The 25,334-nt window shown below is 48.4% G+C and overlaps 1 protein-coding gene across 1 annotated transcript in view; it reads right to left on the reverse strand.

Annotated features, from left to right (window-relative positions):
* Window positions 1–576: 576 nt before the first annotated feature.
* LOC146829968 (GTPase IMAP family member 7-like) overlaps window positions 577–25,334 on the reverse strand; it is a 55,098-nt gene continuing 30,340 nt past the window's right edge. The window contains exon 3 of the mRNA XM_085604224.1: window positions 577–2,168. Within this exon, the coding sequence (XP_085460350.1) occupies window positions 1,210–2,168 (959 nt within the window). The 3' untranslated portion in view covers window positions 577–1,209. The remainder of the gene's footprint in view (window positions 2,169–25,334) is intronic.

A 25,334-nucleotide genomic window follows, 5' to 3' on the forward strand; every position in this document is an offset into this window, starting at 1 on the left:
CTTCTGACTTGTGTTGGTGTCTGTCTCCATTTTTTCAAAGAAAACAAACCTCTCACCCCTTGCAGCTCATTTGTATTCTGAACGGCTGCTCTTCGCTCCCTCTCAAACATCCTTGTTTTCTTATGTTTCAGAGTGTAGGTGCATCTGCTCCCGTTACACTCCCACTCTGTTTGTTCCACCCCCTCCCCGGCCTCTCTCCTATTAAACAGCAGTAGGTATTACAGCACCCAAAATAATATGCTGCATTGCTAAATAATTGCAAGGTCCCAAAGAAGAGACCGATTGCATTGCAAATGCTTGTTTTTGTAACTGCCCATTACCAGCAGGAACTCCACAGCTCAGCTGGCAACATCCTTAGAACACCTCTCAGAAGGAATACCTCGTTATTATGAAGCATCAAGTACCTCGATCAATTGACAGCAATACTGGCTTCTCAGCAGCCTTTACATATGTAAATTTATGAATTGTGCACATTTACATTTTTTCAGGCACCCTGGCAAGAAGGCAGTTTAGCAACCTTTCCCTCCCTTGGCCTCACAGGAGACTTCCTTCCCTCTTAAGCTGCAGAAATTTTAGTTTTTGATTTAGCCTGTCTTTTTTAACAGAAATGCTAAAGTTACAGACAAATGCTGTTGGTTTAAACAAGAGTCACAGACAGTGGACAAAAGGGCTGACATACGGACAGTCTGTGTAAATTACAGACGGATGGTCACCCTAGGTAAATACCTTCCCTGAGAAAGGGTATTTACCAGCTTTACATATCCCAGTCATGCAGTACCAAATGATTGATTTATCACATGTACAGAATTAAAAGTGACACCAGTCGGAATCTCAGGGCCCGATTCACAAAGGTAAACTGAGACGAAAGTCTAACTTTAGAACTTTCGGTATTCACAGAGGGCCTCTAAGAGTAGTAAAGTTAAACTTTTATCTGAGTTTAATTTAAATTTTGGTCTCAGTTAGACTTAAGATCAAAACTTAAGTTAAACTGAGACAAAAATCTAACTTTAGTACTCGAAAATTCCCTGTGTGAATCCCAAAAGTCATAAAGTTAGACTTTCATCTCAGTTTAAATTAAGTTTAGGTCTCAGTTAGACTTAAGACCAAAAAAGTTGTAGCTTGAGACTTTCATGTAACTTTCGTCTCAGTTTACCTTTGTGAACTGGGCCCTCAGTGTGTTCATCTTTTCGCTGCAGCTTCTCGGTGGGCTTAGAACATGTCCCGTAGCAATGCTGTAGCAACTTTGTAGACTGCCTGTGCACCTGCGTTAATCACTCCCTCAAGAAGCGCTGCACCTACTGCGAGAACATTTTGTAGAAAGGTCTCCCCCTCTTCATTGATGCGTTTTAATATGGTTTCCTCCACTCTCTCCGGGACAGCTTTTAGTTCGTCTTCAAGTGAGTCTTCTTCTCGGTTCCATTCCAGCTCCTCTTGCGTTATCTGCCTGTTGTTTGCATTCTTCCCCCGTTTGATGGATTCTGCTTGTCGTGCCGCTACCTTTCTCGCCCTCTGTTTTTTGATGTCATCAATAACCTGTGCCTCTATTCTCTTGAAGGCCTTCTCAGCCTCTACATACATTTCTTCTGTGTAGTAGGTGTGTCCGTTCGCTGCTACCATCTTCTCTATCATGCTGATAAGGTCCCTCCTTTGTTTCTTATTTTCCTCTTCAGTTGCTTTGTTGTTGAAAGTGATGTACCGGTTTCCACATTCCTTCATCAGTTCCTTAAGTTTACCGTCTACATCCGCAATAACTTCCTGTATCGTTTGACCCTCCAGGTCATCTTTCCGGGTGAAGACAACGATCGTGAACTTTTTGGCGTCTCTTCCGAACAGGTCTTGGATAATCCTGGCAGCGTCGGCCTCTTCTGACGTGAACCGCCCCACCTGGAGCACCAGTATGATGGCGTGAGGTCCTGGGGAGCTGAGGATGGCGCACCCAGCAATCTTTTTAATAATCTCCACGTTACTGATGCTGGTGTCGAAAAACCCAGGCGTGTCCACGACCTCCAGGCGCCTGCCATTAGATACGCAAGTCTCTTTCTGGCACACTTTGGTCACTGAGCTTGATGAAGCTCTGGACTCAAATGTTTTCTGCCCCAGGATAGCGTTTCCGGTGGCGCTCTTCCCACATCCTGTTTTCCCAACGAGGATCATCCTGAAGGTATCACCTTGAAACAGAAAAATACAGTTTTAAATCAGATGTGATAACCCAGTTGGATTTTTATGTTCAGAGCAGCATATAAAACAATCAACCAGTATGGCTTACCTATAAAAGCAGCAACAGGAGGGGGTGGGTGCATGACTGGTATTTCAGTATCCCAGTTTGGCCAAACCCTTAAACAGCACACATGTATTAAGTAGAAGAGGATCTAACAAACTCTACAGTGATTAGGTAGTATTTTATCAGTATCTGATTAGTAAGAAAAAGGCCAATATACCTATATCAAGGGCAATGCTTTTTCAAGGCAGTGAGAGTGTATTTTAGGAAATGAGGCAAAACCCTCCTTCAGTGACCTCGATCCTGCGACGACAAAAGTGGTGATTGCCTTAACAGGCTATTGCAACCATTAAAACTCACCTCCAATATTAAAGGCCTGAACACAATGCATGGGCTCTTAAGAAGGGAGTGGACCTTTAAGACTATGAAAACATTCCGCCCCATGAGGGCAGCATGCCTTAAAACAAATTTTAAAAAATAATTTCCAGAGACTAAGACGGTTGAAACTACCATATGAATTTGAAGCCTTTTTTGCACAGCTGTGTACAGGGCCACATGTGGTAAGAATATTAGTTACTCACTGTTGCAAAACGAGTCATTAGTTGTGTGGCCTGCACAAGTAATGGGTCTACGTTTGTCCTCCACTGGGAACCAAACACCCCATTGTAGCGCTTGACTCTCACAGGTTAGCATTGCTGAGCAGTCCAAGGTCTACTCTAGGGAGGTGGTGTTGGCTAATAATCTCAATTCACAGATACCCAATAATGACACTCAATAAAGGATTGTCCAGTCTTTGCATTTTTTCTTAAAAAGAAAAAAGTACATTTATTACACACACTCAGTGCTCAATACTATGCAGCAATTTACAAATATACACAAGTGGATGGTACTGCTAAGGAGGTAAGGAGTAGGGGTCTAGTACCACAACTCACATGTGTAAACATTGTCTTGTCCCTAAATGCCAAGGGTTGAATATATCTTTGAGTGAGTTCTCTTACCACTGGCACCAAGAGAGTGGCTGCCCACCGCATTATTCCAACCAGCATTTCTGTACATGAATAAATGCAATAACTACATATAACCCTGACTGAGAGCACCTAATGCTGGCAGTAAAGCATACAACTATGACTCTCAAGTGGCTGTCAGTCTCATAATTCAATTAAAGCATTTCCAAGAGTACATGTCTAAACATGACTGGGAGTGGGGGGCATTTATCATAACTGATAGCATGAAACACACAATTCAATGACAGCCCCTAAAAGGCATCACATTTATACCCAGACACTAAGCAAGAATAACTCCTACACACATAAAGGATGCTTACAGTATTCACTTAGAGATAACAGCTAGGATAACATAATGCATATGATTCACTTTTGTAAATGCACACCTGTGCAATTATCACTTTCCACCCCTAGCGGATGTCCACCATATGAAAACTCATTTTAGCCATCTTCATGCCAACTGGGCATAGCCAATCTCTTCATCAACAGCAAGTACAGCCTTTCAACTATAAAACAAAAGTTCTGGTCTGGAGAGAGCTTGACAACATCTAAAAAAACAAAAACCCTTGAGGGGCTATTTCCTTAAAGTCCCCAGAGATTTAGTGTGGGGACTTTCAATTCTTTGTAGGGTCTGCGCTGCTCCTGCAGCCCCCCGTATATTTGCTTCACGATGGTGGAGTACCCATATTCCTGACCAAAAATTAGCCATTTCCATCCACACATGCGGCCAGGCCTTGGGGGGCATTATGGGGCGCTCCTTTGTATGCTTCAAACGCGGCTCCACCACTGCTCTGGGAGAGCCATGCTGGAATCCCTGGCAGTGAGTGGGATGCTCTACCTTCTCTCAGGTTGACCGGTCCTACCCAGGCATGCTGCATGCATTTCTGGTGTTAGAGAGCAGTGGGAGGAGCATACCTCACTGGCTCCTCATGTGGCTAGCATGCTGCCACAGGAGTCGGCCCCCTCTCTTCTGGTCTGCCCGCTTCTGGGGGCAGACACGTGCAGGGAGGGAGGACCAGTGGCCGCCAGGAGGAGTGTGGTGGCACTCCCTCCTCCTCTTCTGTTCGCCGGGGCGAGGGGATGGGATCCTGGATGTGGGAGAAGTTGCTCCGGAGGAGATGTGAAAGGGTGTTCTTTGGATTTGGTACACAAGAGACAGAAACATTTCCATTTAAGTTTGTGTGTCTTGTTAGTTTGATGAACTCTAGGGTGTGTATCTGTGTCATGAAATGGCGCACCCACCTGTCGGATGTTGTGTGTGACCATTGGTGAAGGTGATTTAAAATTCAGCCTCCAAGTTGTGGTGGTGATTTGTGGGGGCAGCCAGCACCATGTAGAGGTCACTGCTTTCTGGCAGTGTCTCGGCCTCCGGAAGATATTTTTCCACTCATTGTATATTTGTACACCCCTGAAGGCAGTTGGTGGTATTGCTGCTGGTAGGCTTGGTATCCTCCTCTAAAGGAGTAGGAACCATTGCCCCTGGATCCCTGAAAGGGCTGTTTCCTGAATTGCCAGGTTCCCTGGGGCTTTGCCTTATTGGTGTCAGTTTTAATGGACTGAAGCTCATCGTCCACATGTTTTCTGAACAGTGATTCGAAAGGCGTGTCTAGTATTTGGCTTTAAATGTCTCGACGGAAAGACGTGGCTTTCAGCCATGCTTGCACCTGCCAGTTGTCTGAATCCCGTCAATGACATCAGTAGCGCAGTAAATAATTTCTGCTGATATCCTTTCCCCTGATTGCTAAATGTTTGTAGCTTCAAGTTTTGCTTCCGCTGGTATAGGGTCAATATATGTGATGGTATCTGACCACATTTACTGGTCGTAACGGCCTAGAATTGCCAGGGAGTTTGCTGCTCCAATGGTCTTGGCTGCCATGGAAGAGAACTGCTTCCTGATGTTGTGCAGCCTACGGCCATCCCATCCGGTGAAGTGTAAATGGGAGTGGATGGATTTTTAGAGTAACGCTGGGCGCATGTGATCTAATTGAGTTTAGTTTAGGTTGGCCAATTAAACATGCAAGGGCATCATCAGGACCTTTATATTTGTTATCCAGCCTAGTGAGGACTGCTGAAACCGTTGCCAGATTTTTCATGGCCTACCAAATAAAATTGACAATAGAAATATCCAAAATTCATAGGCTCTTTAAAATCATCAGGGAAACAATTGTTAGTAGTTATCAGAAGTTAGAATTGTTTGGCTGCTATTTCCATAAGACTATGGAAGCTACTGATGTCCTCTGGTGTGGAATCCACTGATGGTAGCACTGGAGGGCATGGTTTAGTCATCCAATTCATTGGGAACTGAGGCAGTGGCTCTAATTTCCCCTTCCTCCCTGTCATCATCAGTGGAAGGTGCATTGTTAGATCTGGGGGTCTCTAGTTGGCAGGGTAGGTACCACTGTCCAAGTAGGGACCCTTGCTTCTAGTCAGGGAAAGGGGGATACACTGTTAAGATAACCCCTGCTCACCCTCTAGGTAGCTTGGCCTGAGCAGTCTAGGCTATCAAAGGCAATGTGTAAAGTATTTGTACCAACTCTCACAGTAACACAGTGAAAACACCACAGATTTACTCCACACCAGTTTTAGAAAAATAATGTATCTTTACTAAAAACTTCACAAGACCAAATACTACAGACAAACCAACATATACTTCAAAAAGGTTACTTCAAAGATAGTTCAAGAGTTTGCAGAAAGTACTCCAGGATGTCAAAATCAGTGTCCTGCACAATGCGACTCTCAATGCACAAAATGCGACACTCTCGTGCCCAACAGTACCTGTAGTTGCGATAAGGTTCCCAAAAGCTATAACAAGGAAGATGGCAAAGGCGATGCGATACTCCTGAGATCCTGGGGAGGCTTTGCAGCAGCCCTGCTTCACGCAGCAGAGGTGGATGCGCCGGCTCCGATCTGTAGGGGGAGGATGCGATACCTTTGGCTTTCCTTGCGTAGGTTTCTTGGGGGGAAGCTTCACGCACAGGTTCGATGCGACACTCTTCGATGTGGTGCGATGCGTGGCGCAGCGTTGCCTTCCGGCGCCGCAACTCTCGATGCGCCACGAAACGGGACTCTGCGTCGACGCACTCGATGACTGGAGACTTTTCACGCACCGGCAGTGGTGCGGCCCGCAAACTGGTTCTGCGACAACCCTCGCAATGGCAGGAATCTTCACGCTTCGGGACGATGCTCGACGCACTCGGCGATGCGGGGACCCTGCGTGTTGCGATGGTGCCGCGATGAAATTTTCCTCGCACTCTCGTTCTTGCAACACGCAATCGGATGATGCGTTGGGTACCAGTCACTCTTGTTCACGCTTCTGCTTCCCAGCTCCCAAACACAGCAAAACGACCTCCTGAGGCCCCAAGACTGGGCAAGCACTCCAAGGCAGGTCAGAACTCTCTCAGCAGAGTTCCAGGGGAGCTGGTGGTGAAGTCCTTTTGTTCCTGGGACTTCTTAACAGGGAGCCAGCTCTTCTCAGGCCCTTGGAGATCAGAATTAAAAGAAGGGGACACAGCAAAGTCCTTCCCCTCTCCTTGGCAGCAAAGCAAAACAGCAAGCAGGCAGTCTTCTCCTCTTCAGTCCTTTTCAGCTTTCTCCTTGGAGAGGTTTCTTCTTAGTTCCAAAGTGATCTAAAGTTTTAGGTGTCTGGGGTCCTCTTCTTATACCCCTCCAAGCCTTTGTCTCTCTTTGTTCCAGTGGGGGGATTCCCCTGCTCAAACCGGTTCCTGGGTGTGCTCTGCCCTGGAGCACCTGGTTCCTTTCAGAGTGAGGGGCAGGGTCGTTAGACGCTCAGCAGGAGGTGGAGCCTTCTTTGTGCCAGCAGAGGCAGAGTCCTCAGCCTGGCCAGCAGGGGGTGGAGCCAGCTTTGTGTTTGTCAGGGGCAGCCCTATTCAAACCCAGGGACTACTCCTCCCACCCATCTAAAGCAGATCTCCCTATTCACCCTTCTGCTGACTCATCCAGGCTCCTGGAGCCACCTGGCCCATCACATGACACCCTTCAGCCAACCAGCACACAGGCACACAGGAAGGTTAAACAGGAGAATAGCTACTTTCTAAAAAGTGCTATTCTCACACAGTGAATTTAAAAACCATCTTGCTAAAAAGATGTATAATTAAATTCTGAACACAGAGATACCAAACTTGGATTTTCTATCTTGCCCTTATGGGAAGATAGGCCTATAAACAGCCTTCCCCATTCTATCCTATGGGCAAGATAGCCTCTCAGCAGTGAAAAACGAAAATGGCTGTAATTCACTACCAGGGCATGTTACACACCTCAGTACATGCCCTACCTTTCAGATACACTGCACCCAGCCCAGGGGGGTACCTAGGGCCACCATAGGGATGCCTGACATGTACAGAAAGGGAAGGATAAGGCCTGGTCAGTGGGTGCACTGGCCAGGTCGACATGGCAGTCCTGGACTGCACATAGGCACTGCAAGCAGGCCTAAGACATCATTTTAGCGCTACTCCTGTGGGTGGCACAATCAGTGCTGCAGCCCACTAGTAGCATTTGAATCACCAGCCCTGGCACACGCAGTGCACTTTACTAGGGGCTAACAGGTGAAACAAATATACCAATCATGGATAACCAATCAATATAACAATTTACCAAGGGAGCACTTGCACTTTGACACTGATCAGCAGTGGCAAAGTGCCCAAAGCATCTAAACCAGCAAAAACGAAATCCAGCATAGCATCAGAAATACAGGAGGTAGAGGCAAAAAGTCAGGGGTAACCACGCCAAAGATGCCAGGTCTAACACGTGTCCCCTCCAGCTGAAAGTGGGGAGAACTACCCACCCTCTTGGGAGTTCTCATCGCTAAGGCGGAAAAACCTGGACAGACCATCAGCGTTGGCGTGTTCTGTACCGGGGCGGTGTTCCACCGTAAAGTCCATCCCCTGTAGGGAAATGGACCACCTCAACAGCTTAGGATTCTCACCCCTCATCTGCATCAACCATCTGAGGTTCCTGTGGTCCGTCTGAACCCGGAAGTGAGTCCCAAACAAGTAGGGCCTCAGCTTCTTCAGCGCCCAGACCACAGCAAAAGCTTCCCTTTCAATCGCACTCCACCTCTGTTCCCTGGGAAGTAGCCTCCTACTAATGAAAGCTACAGGTTGGTCCAAGTCCTCCTCATTTAGTTGTGAGAGCACCGCTCCCACTCCATGCTCAGAAGCGTCTGTCTGCACTATGAATTCCTTGGAGAAGTCAGGCGCCTTGAGTACAGGTGCTGTACACATGGCCTCCTTCAGGGCATCAAAAGCTTCTTGGCAGGCACTGGTCCAAATCACTTTCTTCGGTAACTTCTTGGAAGTTAGTTCTGTCAAGGGAGCCACAATGGTGCCATACCCCTTGACAAAACGGCGATAGTACCCGGTGAGTCCTAAGAAGGCTCTCACCGCTGTCTGGGTTTTGGGGGGTTCCCAGGCCCGGATGGTATCTATCTTGGCTTGTAGGGGCGCCACCTGGCCGCTTCCTACTTGGTGTCCCAAATACACCACCGAACCCTGCCCTATCTGGCACTTACTGGCCTTGATAGTGAGGCCTGCACTATGCAGAGCCTTCAACACTGCGCAGAGGTGTTGCAAGTGTTCTTCCCAAGTGGAGCTGAACACAGCAATGTCATCCAGATATGCGGCGCTGAATTGCTCCAGCCCGTACAGTACCTGGTTGACCAGTCTCTGGAATGTGGCAGGGGCGTTCTTCAACCCAAAGGGCATGACACGGAACTGGAAGTGCCCCTCTGGCGTTGAGAACGCAGACCTCTCCTTGGCCCCATCAGTTAAGGCAATCTGCCAGTACCCAGAAGTTAAATCAAACGTACTGAGGTAGTTGGCAGCTCCCAACCGATCCACGAGCTCATCAGCTCTGGGGATGGGGTGTGCGTCAGTCTTCGTGACAGCATTGAGCCCACGGTAGTCCACACAAAACCTAAGTTCTGGAGTGGCACCTGGCGCAGCAGCTTTCGGTACAAGTACCACTGGGCTAGCCCAGGGGCTGCTGGAGGGCTCAATCACCCCTAGCTCCAACATCTTAGAAACCTCCTTCTTGATGCTGGCCCTGACCTTGTCAGCCACCCGGTAAAACTTCTGTTTCACAGGCATGCTATCTCCCGTGTCCACATCATGGACACACCAGTTGGTGATACCGGGGGTCAGGGAGAACAGAGATGCAAACTGACCCAGCACATGGCGACAGTCCCTCTGCTGTTCTGGGGTCAGGGTGGGCGAGAGGACCACTCCATCCACTGACCCATCTTGCTCCTTAGCTTCCAGGAGGTCAGGAAGAGGATCGCTATCCTCCTCCAGCCCTGCATCTGTAGCAAGGAGCATTGTGATCTCAGACCTCTCAAAATGGGGTTTGAGGCGGTTCACGTGTAGGACCCTCATGGGGTTCCTGGGAGATCGCAAGTTGACCAGGTAGGTCACCTCACTCTTGCGCTCCACCACCTCATATGGCCCAGTCCACTTGTCTTGGAGCGCGCAAGGCTCCACTGGCGCCATCACCCACACCATCTGCCCAGGTTGAAATTCCATCAGAGTGGTATGCTGGTCATACCACCTCTTCATCTCATCCTGGCTGGCTTCCAGGTTCGCCTGAGCGAGGGCCCGGAAGCGCTGTGTCTGGTTGCGGATGGCCAGCACATAGCTGAACACATCCTGGGGGGTTTTCCCAGGGGATTTCTCCCAACCCTCCTTCACCAGACTGAGAGGTCCTCTAACAGGGTGCCCGTACAAAAGCTCAAAGGGACTGAACCCTAGAGACTTTTGTGGTACCTCCCTGTAGGCAAATAATAGGCATGGCAAAAAGACGTCCCACTTCCGTCTCATGGGCTCTGTCAGCCCCATGATCATGCCTTTCAGGGTCCGGTTGAACCTTTCAACCAACCCATTTCCTTGAGGGTGGTAAGGAGTGGTGAACTTATAAGTTACCCCACACTCCTCCCACAGAGACTTCATATACCTGGAGATGAAGTTGGTACCCCGGTCAGATACCACCTCTTTGGGGAAACCCACACGGGAAAAGATCCCCATCAACGCACGGCCCACCACCGGGGCTGTGGTTGTCCTGAGAGGGATAGCCTCCGGGTACCGGGTGGCATGATCCACCAGGACCAGGATGAACCTGTTGCCTAAGGCGGTCCTGGGGTCCAGTGGCCCCACAATATCTATTCCCACCCGCTCGAAAGGGGTGCTCACTACCGGAAAAGGCTGGAGAGGGCCTTTGCATTTTCCTCCAGCCTTGCCACTTGCCTGGCAAGTCTGGCATGATTTACAAAAGGAAGCGACGTCCGTCTTCATCCCGGGCCAGTAAAAGTGGGTGGCAAACCTTTGTCGGGTCTTGTCCTGCCCGAGATGTCCTGCAAGCGGCACGTCGTGAGCCAGACCCAGTAGGAAGTTTCTGAACCCTGCGGGTACCACCAGGGTACGTGATCCACTGGGTTCAGCAAACCTAGGCTCACTGTACAATAAGTCATTCTCCCAGTAGAGAAAAAAGTTCTTCGGATCAGCACCTGCTGCCTGGTCTGCAGCCTGGTGCCGCAGACCTTCAAGAGTAGGGCATGTCTTCTGCGCATGGCAGAACTCCTCTCTGGAGGGACCACCCTCTTGCTGCCAATGGGTCAGCTCAGGTATGTCTCCCAGCTCCGCTACCTGTTCCCCTGTAGGCTCCAGGGCATCCCCCTCAGGTTCTGCTCCTTCCTGGACCGTGGGAACAGCGGGGGTGGACGCACCACGCCCCTTGCTCTTCCTCTTTCTGGCAGGGACCTGGGCCACTGTTTCAGGCTCCAGGTCTGCTTCACAACCCTGTCTGGCTGCCATGGACCGAGTGGTCACACAGACCCACTCAGGCAAACCCAACATCTCCAAATGAGCCTGTCGTTCCACCTCCTTCCATGGGGAACTCTCCAGGTCATTACCTAGCAGACAGTCTACTGGCATGGATGGACTCACAACAACTCTGAGAGGACCTGAGACCCTCCCCCACTCAAAGGGAACATGTGCTACCTTGCAAAGGCGCACAGAGTTGTCAGCTGACACTACTGGGTGAAGTACGTCTGGAATGATCAGCTCCTCAGGGACCCACTGACACCTGACCGTAGTCACACTGGCTCCAGTGTCCCTGAGAGCCTCCACCCTCCTCCCATTGATGGTCACCCACTGCCTGTACTTCTTAGTGTTATCAGGGACAGGGGTTTCCTGGACCATCTCTGTGTCTCCTAAAGAGACAAGGGACATAACTGCTAAACCCTCCAAATCACTAGAAATTAAATCCCCCCCAAAGGCTACACTAGCTATACCCGGTGTTGGGGCACCAGTGGATGTCTGGGATTTATTGGGACACACAGGAGCTTTGTGACCCAATTCCTGACAGTGATAACACTTAATGGGACCCTTGTTATCCGACCTGCCCTTAGGGGGCCAGGTTGGTTTGGGTTTTGACTTGGGGGGCTGGGACTGGTTACCCTGGGAACTATTTTGGGGCCCTTGTGAGAACTCCTTTTGGTTACCCTTGTCCCCCCCACTCTTCTGCTGGGGACCCTGCCCACCTTTGGCAATGGTACCCACAATTCCTCTGTGGACCCTGGTACTGGTCCAGCGGTCCGCCTCCTTAGCAAGCTCAATGGGGTCCGTCAACTTGCTATCTAAAAGATGCTGGCGCAGCTCTGGAACACATAGACTACTCAAGTGCTCCCAACTAATTAAATGTAACAACCCCTTATAATCAGTTACCTTGCTGCCCTTCATCCAACCTTCCAGTGCCCGCGAGTACAGATTCACACACTCCATCCAAGTCTCAGACTCTTTCTTCTTGGAATTTCTAAACTGCAGTCTATACTGCTCTGGAGTCAGTCCATACCTGAGACATAGGGCCTCCTTCATATTGGGATAGGTCATGGTACCTGCTAATTCTAAGGGCTCTAGAGCACTCCTCCCAGAAGCCTCAAAATGTTTCCACAGGCCCGCCCCCCAATGCTGTTCAGGCACACCATTCATCCTCAATGCAATTTCATACGATGTGAACCAGGCATAGATATCCTCACTCCTGTTATAATTCTGCACTAAATCTTTGGGGATATATACTTTACCCCCCTGCACCGGCTGTGCGCTGCCACCATTTGAACCGGACTCCACCTGCTTGGCCTTGATGTCCAGTTCTCTCATGCTCACTTCATGAGCCAGAAGCAATTTCTTCTCCTCCAAGGCACAGGCATTCTTGCTCTCCTCCGCCGCCTTGTCTACTTCTGATTGCTTCATTTTCATTTTCATAATTTCCAATTCATGGTTTCTCACCCTTTGATTCTCCTCCAACTCCTCTGGAGTGAGCCCCCTACTGGAATGGGAGCTGCCAGCCCTTGAGACTGGTCTACCCACAGGCAGATCTTGGGGAACAAAACCATCCTCTTCATTTGCATCACTTTCCTCTTGGGCCTCCCACCAGGCCTTCAGGACTCTTTGTAGCACATCCTTTCTAGCTCCGCTTTTAAAAGAGCAACCACGGTCTTTGCAGAATTGCTTGAGATCTTCAACTTTGTATGAATATAAATCCGCAATGGAAAACTCCAATTCTGCCCTCTCACTTGTTGCCACCTGAGACATGATGCTCTTGAAGAGTTACTCAAAAATAGAAAAAATAATACAGTATGTGGTTGTCTATTGGTCTGCACTCCTAGTGATGTACACCAATTACTGTGGGTCAAGTACAAATACAAGTTCAATCCTCACCGCTGACCACCAATGTTAGATCTGGGGGTCTCTAGTTGGCAGGGTAGGTACCACTGTCCAAGTAGGGACCCTTGCTTCTAGTCAGGGAAAGGGGGATACACTGTTAAGATAACCCCTGCTCACCCTCTAGGTAGCTTGGCCTGAGCAGTCTAGGCTATCAAAGGCAATGTGTAAAGTATTTGTACCAACACTCACAGTAACACAGTGAAAACACCACAGATTTACTCCACACCAGTTTTAGAAAAATAATGTATCTTTACTAAAAACTTCACAAGACCAAATACTACAGACAAACCAACATATACTTCAAAAAGGTTACTTCAAAGATAGTTCAAGAGTTTGCAGAAAGTACTCCAGGATGTCAAAATCAGTGTCCTGCACAATGCGACTCTCAATGCACAAAATGCGACACTCTCGTGCCCAACAGTACCTGTAGTTGCGATAAGGTTCCCAAAAGCTATAACAAGGAAGATGGCAAAGGCGATGCGATACTCCTGAGATCCTGGGGAGGCTTTGCAGCAGCCCTGCTTCACGCAGCAGAGGTGGATGCGCCGGCTCCGATCTGTAGGGGGAGGATGCGATACCTTTGGCTTTCGTTGCGTAGGTTTCTTGGGGGGAAGCTTCACGCACAGGTTCGATGCGACACTCTTCGATGTGGTGCGATGCGTGGCGCAGCGTTGCCTTCCGGCGCCGCAACTCTCGATGTGCCACGAAACGGGACTCTGCGTCGACGCACTCGATGACTGGAGACTTTTCACGCACCGGCAGTGGTGCGGCCCGCAAACTGGTTCTGCGACAACCCTCGCAATGGCAGGAATCTTCACGCTTCGGGACGATGCTCGACGCACTCGGCGATGCGGGGACCCTGCGTGTTGCGATGGTGCCGCGATGACATTTTCCTCGCACTCTCGTTCTTGTGACACGCAATCGGATGATGCGTTGGGTACCAGTCACTCTTGTTCACGCTTCTGCTTCCCAGCTCCCAAACACAGCAAAACGACCTCCTGAGGCCCCAAGACTGGGCAAGCACTCCAAGGCAGGTCAGAACTCTCTCAGCAGAGTTCCAGGGGAGCTGGTGGTGAAGTCCTTTTGTTCCTGGGACTTCTTAACAGGGAGCCAGCTCTTCTCAGGCCCTTGGAGATCAGAATCAAAAGAAGGGGACACAGCAAAGTCCTTCCCCTCTCCTTGGCAGCAAAGCAAAACAGCAAGCAGGCAGTCTTCTCCTCTTCAGTCCTTTTCAGCTTTCTCCTTGGCAGAGGTTTCTTCTTAGTTCCACAGTGATCTAAAGTTTAGGTGTCTGGGGTCCTCTTCTTATACCCCTCCAAGCCTTTGTCTCTCTTTGTTCCAGTGGGGGGATTCCCCTGCTCAAACCGGTTCCTGGGTGTGCTCTGCCCTGGAGCACCTGGTTCCTTTCAGAGTGAGGGGCAGGGTCGTTAGACGCTCAGCAGGAGGTGGAGCCTTCTTTGTGCCAGCAGAGGCAGAGTCCTCAGCCTGGCCAGCAGGGGGTGGAGCCAGCTTTGTGTTTGTCAGGGGCAGCCCTATTCAAACCCAGGGACTACTCCTCCCACCCATCTAAAGCAGATCTCCCTATTCACCCTTCTGCTGACTCATCCAGGCTCCTGGAGCCACCTGGCCCATCACATGACACCCTTCAGCCAACCAGCACACAGGCACACAGGAAGGTTAAACAGGAGAATAGCTACTTTCTAAAAAGTGCTATTCTCACACAGTGAATTTAAAAACCATCTTGCTAAAAAGATGTATAATTAAATTCTGAACACAGAGATACCAAACTTGGATTTTCTATCTTGCCCTTATGGGAAGATAGGCCTATAAACAGCCTTCCCCATTCTATCCTATGGGCAAGATAGCCTCTCAGCAGTGAAAAACGAAAATGGCTGTAATTCACTACCAGGGCATGTTACACACCTCAGTACATGCCCTACCTTTCAGATACACTGCACCCAGCCCAGGGGGGTACCTAGGGCCACCATAGGGATGCCTGACATGTACAGAAAGGGAAGGATAAGGCCTGGTCAGTGGGTGCACTGGCCAGGTCGACATGGCAGTCCTGGACTGCACATAGGCACTGCAAGCAGGCCTAAGACATCATTTTAGCGCTACTCCTGTGGGTGGCACAATCAGTGCTGCAGCCCACTAGTAGCATTTGAATCACCAGCCCTGGCACACGCAGTGCACTTTACTAGGGGCTAACAGGTGAAACAAATATACCAATCATGGATAACCAATCAATATAACAATTTACCAAGGGAGCACTTGCACTTTGACACTGATCAGCAGTGGCAAAGTGCCCAAAGCATCTAAACCAGCAAAAACGAAATCCAGCATAGCATCAGAAATACAGGAGGTAGAGGCAAAAAGTCAGGGGTAACCACGCCAAAGATGCCAGGTCTAACATGCATCATCAGCTGGAGGATCTGCTAATTTAGCAGCCAGTATTGGTAGTGGGGTTGCAGGTGCAGTAAAAAGTCGAGATGGACGTGCAACCATTGAGTGGGCCTGAGGGGATAGTATTGGTTCTTTTATTTGTGGTGGAGGAAGTGTGTTCTCAGATTTTAGGAACATGCGACAATAGACTTGGAGCATGTTTTGTAAATTGCTCACTAGCGACATTGGCATTTGAACTGAAGTTTCTTTTTGCTCCTGTTGACCATAAGTGGAGTATTCTTCTAGGTATTGGTCAGACTGGTCCTCTGCAGTACAAACTGTGAACCTGGTTCTAAAACCATGTGCATCTTTGCACCGCGAACAAAGGGACCTGTCCCTGGTGTAAATTACAGTAGTTCCGGTTCCTGAAGGTAAGTAAGTAAAAAATGTATTGTTTAGTTAGTTAATTAAAACCATAACAGAAATTGCAAATTCATGGAGAAAAAATAATAAATCAAGTAAAATGACAAGACAAAGTTATCATGGATTAAAAAGCTAAAATTTCACATTTTATACGTAGCGCAATTTGACCGTGTGGTCGAAGTAGTTTTTTTACTTTGGAAAGTTAACTTTCACTTTTTGAGTGTCTGATAGCAGCTAGGCTGCCAATGTCAAAGCCCGATAGTGCAATTTGAGAAGCTTAAGTAGCTTACAGTTCATTTGAGGGTCCTTTCATTATGGCCGCTCTACAGGTCCTACCCCTCTGTCAATAAAAGCAATTCTTAATAAAGTTGCTCGTGCTTGCTGTAATTTCGGGCATGTACATATTAGGTGGGTGAGATCTTCTTTTTTACTGCCACAGAGGCGACATGCTGTGGGGCCTTTATATCTCCAGCTAGGTTGGTCCGCTATTGATGGGAGCTTTCCGAGGTGGAGAGCCACCATGTGATGCAAAGGTGATGTTTAGGCAAGCTGCTGGAGCGAGGGTTTTAGAATTGTTGATCACCATTCAAGCATGTGACCTATGGGCGAAAGTGTTTTTATCTAATAGCAGAGAGTGAAATTTAGCAGATTTATTTATGGCTAGTTTAAACATCGTATAGGCCAAATTTTTGTTCCAAATCTCCTCCGTGCATGTGATTACTAATCCTCTGTGTAAATATTGTTTGAATGCTGTTTTTTTTTTATCTTTTTTGACTTCGGAACACAATGCTTTAATGAGGGCAGAAGACACTGGATTTTGTTTAAGTCTGTACCAAACCTTTATTGTGGAGTACATTCTCCCTATATTTTCATTCATAAACCCAAATTCGAGCCGGACTTGTGCCGGTGATGCAGATTGTGGCAACTGAAAGACTTTTTTGTATGTTACCAGCTTGTTCATTAAATTCGCCTCTTTGCCATGTAGCGCAATGCTAGCATATGATATTGTTGGGAGCATTTTTGCCGCTATTACGGAGAGCAAAGGTTTATAGGGAGGGCCCTCTAGTTTTTTTGCCAAAGATGTAAACGCGAAAGTTAGTGCGCTGGTTCGCTGTGACATGTACTTTTTTTGTTCCTGGTGGTTCAATCTGTTGTCTATGTAGTACCCTAAGTATTTATAGCATGTTACTTCTTCCTGGGGTTCCCCCTCTTCTCATAGGTTCAATTGGGGGGGTAGGGTGATTACTCATGGTCATTGTTTTGGTTTTAGAAGCATTAATTTCTAATTTGTTTGGTGAAATATAATCCAGTGTTCCAGTGAGTAGTTTATGGAGGCCAGTTTTCGTTAAAATGATAAGAACCACATCATCTGCATATATCTTCAGTGGATGGGAATTGATCTCATTAAGCCTTTGGGACAAGTCGGACATAAACAGGTTGAAGAGATGCGGAGCAAGAACACATCCTTGTTTCAGGCCTTTACTGGTATGAACCTTTCTCAAGACTCTGGAGCCGTCAGCAAGTTTCGCTCTTAGCCAGGTTTCAGAGTAGATTAACATCATTCCTTTCAGTATTCTTTCTGGTATAGTCCAGTGTCTCAGTTTCTTTCAGAAAAGTTGCCGGTCCACACTGTCAAAGCCAGCTTTTAGGTGTATAGAACAAAGATAGAGTTTTTGTGTTTTTTGCTTGTATTTTTCTACAATAAGGGAAAGTGATAAAATGTTGGTTGTTGTTCCTACCCCCTTTCTGAATCCAGTCTGATTTACAGGAATCAAGTCCGTCCAGCTAGAATCAAGGAGGCATGATACTTTGCCTCTACGTCTAGCAACGCAATGAGCCTACAGTCTGGTGGATTGCATCTTTCCCCCCCTTTGAATATGGGTGAGATGATTGAGCCTTGCCAGCTGGAGGATATTTGATTTAATTCTTCTCTCTTTAAAGAGTGTAGCCAGATGGTTGCTCCAAAACTCTGGGTCGTGTTTGAGCTTTAGGAATCCCATTTGGCCCGGGAGCATAGTCTCTTCTCCCTTTTCTTATTATGTTGGTTATTTCGTCTACTAAATGGAGAGGTGAATCTGTTTTGTTTTCGTTTATTTTGGCTGTTGTGTCTGTCTGCAGTAGTGCTATGTTAGTGTTCTTGTTGACAACACACAAGCTTGCCGGTTGGGGTCCTCTTGGAATTTTTGTGGAAGTTTTACAGAAATTGTATTATCCTTGAATTTGTTGATAAGAATTCGACCCAGACGTGTTCTTGGATGTTAGAAGCGATAACATTCTCTGGTCTGTTTAAGTTGTTTTTCATGTCCCAGAAGGAGCTCGAGTTGGTTTGCCTTGCTCTAAACAGTCATTTGGTCCAGAAAGTGTCCTTGCTGTTTCTTTTATCTTCCCAAAGTATTTTTTGTAATCTTTCATCAATTGCCGTACTGTCTCCCATGCCGTGTTGTGCACCGGTAGGGCTCTTAATTTCCTGATAGCTTTTTTTAGCTCTTGTTTCGCTGTTTGGACTTTACTTGGCACTGCTTTATGATTTGTCTTTCTGGATGCCTGATTATTTGTTTTTGCCGTTAAGGATGTCAAGGGTGATAAGAAATCAGACCAAGATAATATGTTGTTCAAACGCTCATTCCCAGTAATTCTCTTATAGTGTTTTGTATTTCCTGAAAGGTTTTGTTTGTCCATTTCAGGGGTTTCAGATCAGTCGTATGAATGTTGCCCTCTATTATTGTTGTTCTTTGAAGTTTATACTGCTGAATGTTAAAATAAAGATGTTGATATGAGCGGTCGCTCAAGGTTGTGTATTCAATTGAAAGCTGTGAAAGAAGTGGAATTGATGAAAGCAAAACTTCAGTAAAATCAAGTATGAATCGTGCCTGCGTCCCATAATAAGTAGATTTTGGAGGAAAGTCTTCAACTAATCTACCATTCGCTACTCTCAGCCCCAGGTATTCAGGGACCAAGTGCATGAACCTTTCATTTAGCGCCTCGCAATTTGCGACACATTGCGAGTTGCAAATTGCGAGGTGCTAAATGAAATATGCAATAGTGTGTTTACACTGTTTTGCGATTCCCAATGGGGTCGCAAATTGCGAGGCTCATTAATATTAATGAGCCTCTCGTAATTTGCGAGCCCATTGTGAAAGCCAGCCCTCCCAGGGATGGTGGCCTGCTGGGCTCAGCAGACCACTATGTCTGGGACTGCTTTTTCATAAAGCAGCTTTTTTTTTTTAAATGCAGCTCGTTTTCCTTAAAAAAAAAAATGAAATGTTTTTGTTCCATTTTTCATGGGCACGCAGTGGTCCCTAGGACCACTGCCTACCTTTAAAAAATTATTTCGCATTTTCATAAATTATCGTTACTGTTTGCTCAACTCACTATCCACATTCTTGATATGTTGAGCAACGTGTATAACTAAAAAGATGCCTTTCAACCTCTAAACAGATTTCCTTTCCCCCTGTTTTAGAAAGTTTATCCTTATTTCAATTACGGCTTCATCTTTATCGTGATTAGCCATTCCTGAAGTTTTTGGTCTTCCTGAAACTTTAAAGGTAACATTCCAGTCTGGCATTTGAGCATCTCTTTTCTTTCTTACATTTCTCCACTATACCAGTAGTGTAATTAGGAATTTTTATTTTATTTTTTTCACAGAATTTACTTTTCACTATTGGGTATTGCAACTATTGTGGAGTCCATGTTTTTGATCAAAGAGAAGATGGTCCCCCATGCATTCTGCCCCGTAGTGTGAGCAGACAACTCAGAGAGCCAGTGTGAGGTGTCTCAGGCTTCCTTCGAGTGTGGGGGTCTCAGGAACTCTTCAAGTGACTGTGAGGCCCGCCATGCCTGTAGACTGTCTGTTGGGCAATGATCTAGAAAACTATCCGTGGGCTACGCTGGAGAGAAAGTTTCATTTGGAAATGGTGGGTCTGCCTGAATCGGTCCATGACAGCGCAGACAGGTGTTCAGGAGGGGCTGGAGCCTGAAAGTATGGCCCAGGCCACTGCCTTAAATAGAAGAGGTAGGGGGCATGGGAAAATGGCCCCCGCCGTTCCCACAGTCCCAGAGGGAGCAGACGTTGAGAGGGATGCCCTGGAACCTACAGGGGAACAAGTGGCCGAACTGGGGGACCTACCGGAGCTGACCCATTGGCAGCGGGAAGGGGAGCCCTCCAGGGAGGAATTTTGCAAGCAGCAGAGAATCTGCCCTTCTCTTGAGGGGGTGCGGCGACAGGCCACCGCCCAGGCAGCAGGTGTCCAGTCAGGGTCACATTGGATCTATTGGGAGAATGATCTCCTTTACAGCAAGCCTAAGGTCGCTGAGCCTGGGTCAGCCCGTGTGCTGGTGGTACCCCAGCGCTTCAGGACCTTCCTACTGGGGTTGGCTCATAATGTACCATTGGCCAGACATCTGGGGCAGACCAAGACCTTTGAGAGGCTGGTCACCCACTTCTATTGGCCCCAGATGCGCAGGAGCTCAGATGATCACTGCAGGACGAGTGAGACTTGCCAAGCAAGTGGAAAGAGTGGGGGGAAGATCAAGGACCCACTTCAGCCCTTCCCCGTTGTGAGTACCCCATTCGAGAGAGTGGGCATTGATATCGTGGGGTCTCTGGATCCCAAGACAGCCAGGGGCAATGTAGGACTTGGTCCTATTTGCAGGGTCATCCCTGAACTTTTTGCATTCCTCTTATATTTTTTCTGACCCGTTGTTGGCTGTTTTATGACTCTGGGTACTTTACCACTGCTGATCAGTGCTAAAGTGCATATGCTCCCTATTGTAAATTGATGTATGAATTTGTGATTCCATGAGTGGTTGATTTGGTTTACCTGTCAGACCCTAGTACAGTGCACCAGTAGTGCCCAGGGCATGTAAACCAAATACTGCTGGTAGGCTTGCAGCACTGGTTGTGCCACACACAGAAGCAGCCTGTAAAAGTGCATCTAGGGCCTGCCATTGCAGAGCCTGCATGCAGTCTGGTACTGTCATGCTGACTGGGCAAGAACACCCACTTGCCAGTCCCTAAACCTTCCCTTTTCTTCATATCAGACAGCCCTATGGTTGGCCCAAGGGCAGGGTGCATTGTAAGAATAAGGTAGGACATGCCCTGGTGTGTGTGGCATGTTCTAATAGTGAATTACAGCCATTTTCGTTTTTCACTATTGCAAGGCTTCCTGTTCTCCATAGGCTAGAATGGGCAGTTTGATTATTACATCTTATAATCCTAACTGACTCAGGGAACATGGTAGAAATTCGAATTTAGTATGCCCGAACTCACAATCATAAAATACATATTTTAGTGACGTTGGTTTTAACATTCTGTGTTTGAAAATGCCACTTTTAGAAAGTAGGCATTTTCTTGTCTAATCATTCAAACCTGCCTCTGCTAGGCTGTGTATTCCCTGTCTGGAGTTTGAGTGACAGGGCTGGGGAATTCCAGGAGACAGGGTGAGGTGTTCCAGTGGTGAATAGAGAGATCTGCATCTAGATGGGTGGGAGGAGTTGCACCTGGGATCTGAATAGGGCTGTGCCTTCCCTCCACAATGCTAGCTCCACCTCCTGTGGTGTGTCTGATGTCTCTGCCCTGCACTCTGAAAGGAAAGAAGGAGTCAGGTAAACAAAGTGCTCCAGGACTGACCAGAACCGGTTTGAACAAGGCAAAGGCCCCTCTTCCCTCAAAGGACAAAGGATTTTGGGGTATAAGTATTGGAACCCTGATTCCAAGAATTTAGATCACTTTGGGAAACAAGAAGAAACTCTGCTGAGGAGAGGAACCAAGAACAAACTGAGGAGAGACTATCCCTGAAACTGGGGGATTGGCCTACAGGCGATGCCTACTGCCAAAGAGAGGAGAAAGGAACTTTGTGTGTACTTTTGCTCAACTTGTGAAGTATCTCCAAGGGCTTGGAAAAGAGCTTGCCTCCTGCTGAAGTCTCAGGAACAACAGACTTCACCCCCCAGCTCCCTAGAGTTTTTTGGAAGTGCCTGCTGCTGTTGTTGGGCCTTCTGTGGGACTGTGTGTCGCAAGTAGCTGGAAGCGCGACTCGAGAAGGAGAAGCGTGCCGCCGTCGGAGCTTTTGTCGTCGCATCGCGTAAAGTGTGTCGCCGCTGCAGCTGTCACATCGAGCGGAAACGTCTCGCACCATCCAGGAAGTGTCTTCCAACTCCGAAGAAGAAGAGAAGAGTCTCGCATCGAGGAAGAAGCGTGTCGCCATCGCAGCCATCGTAGTTGTCGCTTTGCACCACATCAAGAAAAGCGCCTCGCATCCATGGAGAAGCGTGCCGCCGTTGGAGCTGTTGTCGTCGCATCGCGTAAAATGCTGTCGCCGCTGCGGCATCGCATTGAGCGGAAGCGTCTCGCAACGACGGAGAAGAGTGTCGATGCCAAGGCCACTGTCGTCGCATCGCGTAAAGTGTGTCGCCGCTGCAGCTGACGCATCGAGTCTTCTCGTAACATCGGAGAAGCGTGCCGCATCGGGAAGATCTTCACGTCTTTATTTCTTTGCACCAAAATCTTCAACGCATCAACATCGTTGCAACACTTTTGTTGCCCTGCGTGTCGCATCTAAAAAGGTACATTTACTTAAAGTGTCGCATTTAAGAACTAAAGAGAACTAAGCACAATTCTACCATCTAAAGTAACAGTATTGTGTATGTTTGTCGTTTAATGGTCTTGTGGTAACTCTATATAAAGAATACTTATTTTTTATAATAAACCAGTGTTGTGTCCATCTGTAGTGTTGTCACTGGATTACTGTATCTGTTCACAAATGCTTTACACACTGCCTCTGAGAAAAGCCTGTCTGCTTGTGCCAAGCTACCAAGGGGGTGAGCAGGGGTTATTTTAGGAGTGCACCTCTTTACCCTGACTAGACGCGAGGGTCCCTATTTGTCACAAGTGCATACCTGTGCCAAATAGAGACCCCCAAGTCTAACAGGCAACAGGTTCATCCTGTTCTTGGTGGACCATGCCATCCGGTACCCTGAGGGCATCCCGCTCAGGACAGTGATGGCCCATGGTGGGACGGGCACTGATGGGGATTTTCTCCTGTGTGTGATTCTCCCGAGAGGTTGTGTCCGATAGGGGGACTAACTTCATCTCCAAGTACATGAAGTCTCTGTGGGAGGAGTGTGGAGTAACGTATAAGTTCACCACTCCTTACCACCCCCAGGGTAATGGGCTGGTTGAGAGGTTCAACCGGACCCTTAAGGGCATGATTATGGGCCTAGAAGAGCCCTTGAGGCATAAGTGGGAAGTTCTCTTGCCATGCCTGTTGTTCGCATACCGTGAGGTGCCCCAGAAGTCCTTAGAGCTCAGTCCCTTTGAACTGCTCTATGGTCACCTGGTAAGAGGGCCTCTGAGTCTGGTCAAGGAAGGCTGGGAGCAATCTCCCGGGAAACCTCCCCAGGATGTGTTTAGTTACATGCTGGTCTTCAGGAACCAGACTCGGCGTTTCAGGAAACTTGCTGAGGCAAACCTGGAAGCCAGCCAGAAAGAGATGAAACGCTGGCAAGATCAGAATGCCACTCTGATCGAGTTTAAGCCTGGACAGAAGGGTTGGGCCATGGCCCCAGTGGAGCCCTGTGCACTCCAGCATAAGTAGAATGGCCCCTTTGAGGTGGTGGAGCGCAAGAGTCGCTTTACCTACGTGGTGGACTTGCGGTCTCCCAGGAACCCCTTGCTGGTCCTGCATGTTAACCGGCTGAATCCCCACTTTGAGAGGTCTGAAGTGGACATGCTTCTGGCCACAGATGCTGGGATGGAGGAAGGGAGCGAGCCCCTTCCTGACCTCCTGTGTGTGGGGGAGCGAGATGGGTCAGTGGAGGGAGTGGTCCTCTCCACCACTCTGACCCCTGAGCAGCAGAGTGATTGTCGCCAGCTGTTGGGGCAGTTCAGTGATCTGTTCTTCCTGGTGCCTAGTGTCACCGATTGGTGTGTCCATGACGTGGACACTAGGGACAGTCCCTCCATTAAGCATAAGTCCTACCGAGTGAGTGACCGGGTATGGGCATACATTAAGGATGAGGTTACCAAAATGTTTGCCCTTGGGGTGATTGAGTCATCTAGCAGCCCTTGGTGCAGCCCAGTGGTCCTGTTACCAAAAGCTGCAGCACCTGGCACCAACCCGGAACTCCAGTTCTGCGTGGACTATCAGGGCCTCACTTCAGTCACGAAGACTGACACGCACCCCATCCCCAGGGCTGATGAGCTCGTAGATCGGTTGGGGGCAGCCAAATACCTCAACACCTTTGATTTAACATCTGGGTATTGGCAGATAGCCTTGATCGAGGGAGCGAAGGACAGATCAGCATTCTCCACACCAGAGGGGCACTACCAGTTCAGGGTGATGCCCTTTGGAATGAAGAATGCTCCTGCCACCTTTCAGAGGTTGGTCAACAGGGTTTTGGTGGGGCCGGGAGATTTCAATGCCTCCTATCTGGATGACATTGCGGTGTTTAGCTCCTCTTGGGAGGACCACCTGCACCACCTCTGGGAGGTATTGATGGCCCTGCGGAAGGCAGACCTCACAATCAAAGGCAGTAAGTGCCAGATTGGGCAGGGCAGTGTATGGAGAGCCCCTTCAGCCCAAAATTGAAACTATCCTGGCGTGGGAACCCCTCAAGACTCAGACGCAGGTGAGAGCCTTCTTAGGACTTACGGGTTACTAGAGGAGGTTTGTCAAAGGGTATGGCAACATTGTTGCACCCTTGCCTGAGCTGACTTCTAAGAAGCAGCCAAAGAAGGTAAACTGGACTGACACCTGCCAGAGAGCTTTTGACGCCCTGAAGTCGGCCATGTGCACCGCACCCGTGCTTCAGGAGCCCGACTTTTCAAAGGAATTTGTGATCCAGATAGACGCCTTAGAGCATGGCATAGAGGCTGTTCTGTCACAGATGAATGAAGAGGGACTAGACCAACCTGTAGCCTTCATCAGTAGGAGGCTACTGCCACAGGAACAGAGGTGGCGTGCAATTGAGCGTGAGGCATTTGCTGTGGTCTGGGCACTGAAGAAGCTGAGACCATACCTGTTTGGGACTCACTTCCGGGTTCAGACAGACCACAGGCCCCTCAGATGGTTGATGCAGATGAGGGGTGAGTATCCCAAGTTGTTAAGGTGGTCCATTTCCCTACAGGGTATGGACTTCATGGGGGAACACCGCCCTGGTACCATACACGCCAATGATGACGGTCTGTCCAGATTTTTCCGTCTTAGTGATGAGAACTTCCAAAGGGATGGCTAGTTCTCCCCACACTTCAGCTGGAGGGGACACGTGTTAGACCTGGCATCATTGGCGTGGGTCTCCCTTCCTCTTTTCGCTTCTTCTCTCTAATGTTAGCTGGATTTTTAGAGGCTCTGGGAGCCGTGCCACTGCTAATCAGTGCAAAAGCACAAATGATCCCTGTATAAAGATGACTGTATGAATTGCACCTTCCCTTCGCACCATGTAAGACACCCCTCTGGCAGGGTGCATTGTACGTCACATAATAAACATGCCTAGGCCTGGTCCGCATGTCCCAATGGCAAGTGACCCTCCATTTCACGGTGTACTGTTGTGAGGCTACCGTTCTTATAGGCCAGAATG

The sequence above is a fragment of the Triturus cristatus genome, chromosome 5_1 (genome assembly GCF_964204655.1).
Source record: "Triturus cristatus chromosome 5_1, aTriCri1.1, whole genome shotgun sequence".
NCBI classification, from domain to species: domain Eukaryota; kingdom Metazoa; phylum Chordata; class Amphibia; order Caudata; family Salamandridae; genus Triturus; species Triturus cristatus.